Genomic DNA, 7,276 nt, shown 5'->3' on the forward strand with positions numbered 1-7,276 from the left:
TAAGTTTATACTAGTAGCGTGGGTTTTTAACCGCTCTACTACTAAGCGGTCTCTACCGTGCCCTCCCGGGACATGCCATAGTAGTAGCGAGGGGTACAAACCCGCGCTACTACTAAGTTGATAGTAGTAGCACAGTTTTATACCCCTCGCTACTACTAAGTACGGGGTAGGTGAAAACCCCATAACCTCAGCCGAATCCCTCCTCTCTTCCTCACTTTCCCCCTCTCACTTTCCCCGTCTCTCCCTCATACTCCAGCAGTGGCCGCCGCTGGTACACTCTGCTTTCTTTCCTCCTCCCTCTCCGAGATCCCTTCGGTGGGCGGTCGCCGAAGCTCCTCGCCGCTGCCAAGATGCGGAAGCGCGACCTCGGCATCCTCCTCCTCGCCGCCTTCACCGTCTTCTTCTCGCTCCAGGTCATCCCTCCTCCTCCCCCCCTCCGATTCGATCCGGAACCTTAGCTGACCCATCCCCTCCTCCTCCTGCAGCACGAGGGCGACTTCTTGTTCTGGGAGGCGTGGTACCACCTGTCGGACGATGGGTTCCCAGTCAAGCACAACGTGGACTGCCTCCAGCCGCCACTCGTCGCCAACCTCAACGGCGACTGTCGCCGCGAGGTGCTGCTCCCCACGCATGATGCCAAGATCCAGGTCCTCCAGCTCCTGGCCCATGCCGGGCTGGCCTCCGCGGCCGCCCTCGACGGCCTCCACGAGGCACGCGTCATGGTCGAGATCTCCCTGCTCCCGGCCAACGTGCGCGCGTCATGGGGTCGAGATTTTTTTTGGTTTTTTAAATTAATAGTAGTAGTGCGGGTTACAGACACGCGCTACAGATAGTTAGTAGTAGCGCTTGTCAGAACCCGCGCTACTACTAACACACGTACTAGTAGCGCGGGATGCACCGCGCTACTACTACTAGTTAGCTGTAGCGCCATAGTAGTAGCGCAGGCACCCGCGCTACTACTAGCTTTTAACCCACGCTACTACTAGGCTTTTTTCTAGTAGTGAATACCCCCTACCTGGCGCACCAAAGATGTTGGGGAAACCGATCACCTATGGGGTCACAAGGATCCCTTCTATGTTTGGCGGGGGTTTAGTTGCACGAAGAGCAGGTCGAGCAGTTAAGACATAGAGGATTTTTATCCAGGTTCGGGCCGCAAGGATGCGTAATACCCTAGTCCTTCTTTATCTGGTTACATGAGTGTTCTTGAGCTTTTGAACTAGCTACGATGCGTGCTTTGTCCAAAAGTCAAAATCCTCTCTCTGTGTGCCTTGGGCCTCCTTTTATACACAAAGGGGTTGCCAGAGTGGCACACAGGAGGTGGCAAGCTACAATGATACAAGCTTATCGCTTGATTGACGTAGTACAAGCGCATTTAATGCGATGCCTATGTGTACTCTCGCTTTATTGGGGACGACAACAGAAGCCATCCCGTCCTTCACCGCTTCCCCTCGTCTCGCCATGCGTTTGGGCCGACGAGGCAAGCAGCGCCACGCTGGCCAACCAGCTGTTGTGTTGGCAAAGTGGTAGGCTTCCACGAAGATCTGCATGCCGCCACGTAGGCGTCTGCTTAGCTGGCATGCTTATCGTCGCATTGGATTGGTTGTGAGGTGGCAGAACCCTGTCGAGCGCGGGCCTGGCCACGGCCCAGCGGTCGTCCCCGGCAAGGCTTGTTGGGGGCCTTAGAGTTGTCCCCGGCAAGGGTCTTGCCGGGGGTCTTCGTCATTTGGCCCATGTGGACTCGTGGGTTGTCAATCTTCGTGAGGAGCCGCATACTACCAGGCATGTGCTCTTCAAGCCTTGATCTTGAACATTGTCGATGGTGTCATGGCTCTCAACCCCAAGGGTAGTGGCCTTGTTGGCCTCTTCGCAAGCTTCCCCAGCAAGGGGCTTGCCGGGAGGGTCGCACAGGTCACCTCGGCAAGGCTCGTTGCTGGGCATGGTCTTGCTTGCCTCTTGCTGCTCGCTACTCCAGGCAGCTGTCTTGATGTTCTTTGTTCTTGTCTCCTGCTATCTTCCTCTGCCTCATCAAGCCCTACTGTGGGGGTGGCTGCGACCGTCCGTGCACAAGGAAGGGGTACATAAGTACCCATAATTTTGTACACCGACACTTTTCGTTTGTTATTTAAAATTGGTGTGTTCCTGCAGCAGTGGAGATCATTGACTAGGGATGTTGATCACGAGGCCTTCGATACTATGTTGTCCAAGATTCGGGCTACAACTTCCTACTTGGCACGCAGACAACGTGAAGCTTCCTAATCATGGCGTCCTCTTTGGTTTCTTTTCCCGGCCTGTGTGACCTGTTTGGCTGGTTAGCCATGTATCTGAACTCCTTTTACCTGTCTTCCTTGCTACTATGTTGCTCGGGTGTTGGTTGTGCTACTCTGCCTGGTGGCTTTATTTATAAAGTCGGGCGTATGCCTTTTATCTTAAAAAAAGGTAGTACTTCTAAGTATGGAGGTGTGGAGGATCTCGGCCCCCCGCCAGTGGGAGGGACCCCGTTCTCGTTCTTGTAGAATCAACATCTTGGTTGGGACTGTGTGGCGGCGGCGATGTCCCTTAGTAGGAATAATGTCTCCCACGTTATATCCCCGTCCCGATGGTGTGTCTAGCATTGTCGGATGGCGTGTGGAGGTTTGTCTCCGTCGGATCTTGCGGGATTCGGTCGGTGCTGATCTTCCATGGATCTATTTGGATTCGGTCTCCGTTCGTCTTTGTTTAGGTGTTTACAGGTTTGATCCTTCTGCTCTACGACTTTCGTCATCGGTGATGGTTGCTACTCTGGTGCGCTGGTCTTTTGGGGCCTTAACACGACGACTTTCCGACTGTCTACTACAACAAGGTTTGCCCGGCTCCAGTGAGGGAGGGGCGTTAACGGCAACGCACCTTCGACTCGCTCCAGTGCTTGTAGTCGTCGCTAGGTGGACCATGGACATGGTTGTAAGTTTTATTACCTCTGTTGTTCTCTGCACTGCCATGATTAAAGACGAATAGATTGAAAGTTTCTCGCAAAAAAAACATACTCATAAAAAAGAACCCCCCCCCCCCCTCATCCATATAGGGAAAACAAACAGCATGGCAAAGTGCGCCTTTGCTTCTAGTACAATTCCAATCCACAATCACGGAAATTGTCTTATAAAATCAGGGAGGCTTTCCTTGATGCACTGCAAGACATTTCCTTCTTTTCTTCCCCGCATGTGTCACAAAGTCCGTAAATTCAGGATAATTACGAGCATCAAGACTTGAACCCTGGTGGGCTTGGAATAAATGCGAGCACCAAGACTTGATGCATTGCAAGACACTTTCTTCTTTTCTTCCCCGCATGTGTCACAAAGTCACCGTAAATTCAGGATAAATGCGAGCAACAAGACTTGAACCCTGGTAGGCTGGGAATATCACTCTTCACCTAACCATTTCAACCACAGGTTGGTTCGCATTACCTTACGGTGTTGGAAGGTACAGCTCTTAGATATTTTCTAATTTAATAATAATATTAATTTTCTTTTTCATCTATAAGTGCCTAGTCAGGCACCTGGCGTTGTAGATGGCCTTAAAATCCTGACAGAAACCAAATCCATCTCCTTCCACGGGTAAAAAGTCAGTTCATATCTATGCGCTTCAGGACTGCTGCATGATCTGCACCGTCCTGACCAATTGGATTCGTCTGACCTTGTGATAAAAAACTACTCCGTAGCTGGCATCGCAATATAAGACATAAAAGCTGAACTGTGGCGTCATGATTCACGCGATACACCAAAGTTCCATTAGTCTGCGCTGCTGCTGCTGTGGCTGTTGCCTCCTAATTGTGATCCATAATCATCGCTGACTAATCCACTACTTATTCATGCACCACACCAAGTATATTCTGCACCATAGCATTTATGGCTTCCCAGCGCTACCACTTCCCAACACGTTGAATCAAATATTGTCTACTCACAATATGTTCCTGCATTTTCATTCTTGAAACATTGTTGTTAATCTAAGTCAAATCCATATGATGTCAATAACAAAGACTTTCAGCTCCTCGGGGTATATATAAACGCGCTGCTAGGTACGCTCAGTACTAACCAAAGGATTTCTCAGAGCCATACCACACCAGATAATTCAGAGATCAGAAGAAATGGAGGCGGTAGAATGTGCATCTTGTTGGGGTTCTCTGGATACAATCTGCGAGGAGTCGGAGATGATTGCCCATTTGCAGTCAGTGCTCTGGTGCGACAGTGATTCTGATGCAAACCTCTGCTCCTCCAAAAATGATAGCACAAATGCATCTCGTGATCTCCAAGTGGATGACCTCGGTTCAGCGAATGAGAGGAACACCGGTATCAAGAGAAAGATGCAAGTGGATGAACAGAGCGAGCATCACAATGAAGTCCCTATGGCTCTCTCGGTAAGTGAAGTCCTACATTTCGTCCATTTTGACATTATAATTCTACTCCTTTACTTTTTGATTCTATAGGCCGCTAGGAAGAGTGGTTACAAGTCAAGAGCTTCAATGGACTCACAAAGCAACTATGCAAAGGTTTGATAGTCACCTACATGCTATTAGCTTCGTTTCCCTTTAGGGGAATCTCTTATCAAACATTTTATCACAATGTGCAATTTTGTAACAGAGAAGAAGGCATAAGATCAATGAGAGACTGAGAGTTCTGCAACATCTGATTCCTAATGGCACAAAGGTGAGTTCTTACTATTTGCCATTCATTGTTCATTTGCACCTGCCAATGCTAATTGTGTTGATCGTTTGCTTTTTCAGGTTGACATCAGCACAATGTTGGAGGAAGCAGTCCAGTATGTCAAGTTTCTGCATCTGCAGATCAAGGTATGTATTCACTTATGAGAAGCAACAGATGAACAAATGTTTCAATTGTCAATGCGCAAGTGCGTGCACTTACTTCTTCTATCTTTTTGATGTATAGCTCTTGAGCTCCGATGAAATGTGGATGTACGCTCCCCTCGCCTATGGCGGCGTCAACGTCAGCCTCCCTCATCTGGATTCTCTGGCTCATGAATGACTACCCCAAACAAACCGACTCAGCGGATGGTACAAAATTTGTTGGAAGGACCCGTGGCTCAACTGTTCTGATTCATGTGTCATCTGTCGGGTGGACTTCACCTGAGTTCCATTTTATTGAGTACTGTAGCTCCTTATTCAGGATTACATAACTTTTATTCTTGATTGCTTTAACAGTGTAAATAATAAGATTTATTTTAAACAGGGCTTGTTGTATATTGATTTTAATTTTGAATTGAAACAAAATCAAGAGTGGCAATGTATATAACTTCTTCTTTAGAAAAAAACAGGTAGCTTTGCCCTTTACTACTTCCACACAATCGGCCAATTAACGCATCCACCCAAAGGATAAATCAAGAAATATAAATAATATGCGATATAATAGTGTCTTCTACTACCTCTGTCCCATAATAAGAGCGTTTTTTACGAGTATGTTGTAGTGTAGTGACTACCGAATGTATTATCTTTCTTGAAATAGGCTTTCGCCCCGCTGTATTAATATAGCAACCACACGATACAACATGAGAACCATTGTTGGGGCAACAACACATTTGCGCCCAGAAGAAAAGAAAGAGAAAACAATGCCGACACCAGCGGATCAACGAAAACGAAAATGACTCGCAGCCACTGCGTCCTCTCCGAAGTATTCCCACCATGATCCTAGCACTAATTCACCGCGTACCAAGCAGCACCTCCAAGAAGGACAGTGACGACAACGATTCTGCTGCCCAGACAACTCCTAGGCTTTCCCCCGGTACGCTCCGAGGAGTGGGAAGAGGTACACCCGATGCCCTTCAGGAAGGAGGAATGGCACTCTCAAGCGTCACCGTGTCGGTCTCAAAATGACAAGGATTCTCCCGCCCCCCAAAACCCCACCCCCCGGACAATTAGAGGCGCTCCACCAATCATGCCAATCACCAACATACGCCACCACGGTCTTGCAGTGACCATTGTCGTCTAACCATGGCCAACCTAGCAATGACAGCCAGCCCGAGACGAAGTAGCTGTAGACAAGGTCCGACAGGAACACAACCACCGCTAGTAGAAAAAGGACCTAATGTGAGACACATTAGTGCCGGTTTGTTTTTGAGCCGGCACTAATGTGTACATTAGTGCCGGTTCCAACGGCTAGCCGGCCGCTGTCATTAGTACCGGTTCATGGCGAACCTTTAGCACCAGTTCGTGCCATGAACCGATACTAAAGAGAGTGGTGGCAGGATGTTGTCAGTCTAGGGCCCCTCCAGCACCTTTAGTATCGGTTCGTGCCACGAACCGGTACTAAAGGTCGTCGTACATAAACCCTCCGTCCACCCGAGCTCCTCTGTTCTTCCCCTTTCCTCTCACTTCCTCTGTTCTTCCCCTCTCTTCCTCGAGCTCATCACAAATTTTGCTCAAAATTTGTCAAGATTTGAAGGCCCCCATCCATTCAAATGATCACAAAGGTTAGCAACTTTGTCCTTCATCTCTCATTGCTAGATTAGCTCTTGCAATGCTTTGTATAGTGATTCATTTGTGAGTTTAGTAATTTGGGAGGAATTATGTGCTAGTATTTGATTTATATGCAATTTGAGGTCAAAAACAACACTTAGTTTGCATATGTAGGTGTGGTTTACTTAGTGCCTTCTAAATCTCCGTCGTAACCCCGTCGATCGCCCGCACCGTCCCCACTCTGGCACCACCTTGTGGTGAGGCTCTTGTTCATGAATGTTTTACATTACCAAATTGATGTTTGTGTGATTTGGATATATAGTTACTCGTATAAGTATCTTACCCATACATTGTTTGTTATACATAGTGCCATGGTTTTGATATCCGTCCCCGTCGGCCCTCGTCCTTGTTATGATTCGGATGTGGTATATTCTCTTTTAAAACTAGTTGTTGCATTTCGTGTTTATGACAAATTATGCCCATCAAGTTGACATAGATATTTTTATCTAGGAGGTATGTGAACCAGAAATTCGAACCGACCCTATTGTCGAGAGGTTAAATTTAGATGAAAGAGAAAACGAGTATTTGAAAGAAAAATTGAAAAGAATTGAGGGGTAGAAGATGGAATTGGAGTTGCATGTTGCCGATGTCGTCGATGATCACAAGATCAAGATGGAGAAAATGCGGTTGAAGATTAGAAAGATTAGAAAATATGCCATTGATAGTGTGGCTTGGTATCATTATGTTGTTGGATCAATTGTTACCTTAGTTGCGATCTTGATCGCATTTGTTGTTGCATTTAAATTCTTTAGTTAGAGAGTTATTTGTATGTTGCAT

The 7,276-nt window shown here is 47.5% G+C and overlaps 1 protein-coding gene across 1 annotated transcript; it reads left to right on the plus strand.

Moving 5' to 3' along the window:
- Positions 1-4,117: 4,117 nt before the first annotated feature.
- On the plus strand, positions 4,118-5,012 carry LOC123096579 (transcription factor BHLH133-like). Its single transcript, XM_044518347.1, has 5 exons — positions 4,118-4,387; positions 4,457-4,519; positions 4,611-4,676; positions 4,754-4,819; positions 4,917-5,012. The coding sequence occupies exons 1-5, from the start codon at positions 4,118-4,120 to the stop codon at positions 5,010-5,012; spliced, it is 561 nt and encodes a 186-aa protein (XP_044374282.1).
- Positions 5,013-7,276: the final 2,264 nt, after the last annotated feature.

This window comes from Triticum aestivum, chromosome 1B (genome assembly GCF_018294505.1).
Source record: "Triticum aestivum cultivar Chinese Spring chromosome 1B, IWGSC CS RefSeq v2.1, whole genome shotgun sequence".
Taxonomy (NCBI): domain Eukaryota; kingdom Viridiplantae; phylum Streptophyta; class Magnoliopsida; order Poales; family Poaceae; genus Triticum; species Triticum aestivum.

Bases quoted from the DNA above. Each gene is read 5' to 3' on its own strand.
- LOC123096579 (XM_044518347.1), top strand. From the start codon at position 4,118: ATGGAGGCGGTAGAATGTGCATCTTGTTGGGGTTCTCTGGATACAATC. The intron at 4,520-4,610 runs GTTTGATAGTCA...ATTTTGTAACAG, and splicing joins CACAAAGCAACTATGCAAAG to AGAAGAAGGCATAAGATCAA. The intron at 4,820-4,916 runs GTATGTATTCAC...TTTGATGTATAG, and splicing joins TTCTGCATCTGCAGATCAAG to CTCTTGAGCTCCGATGAAAT.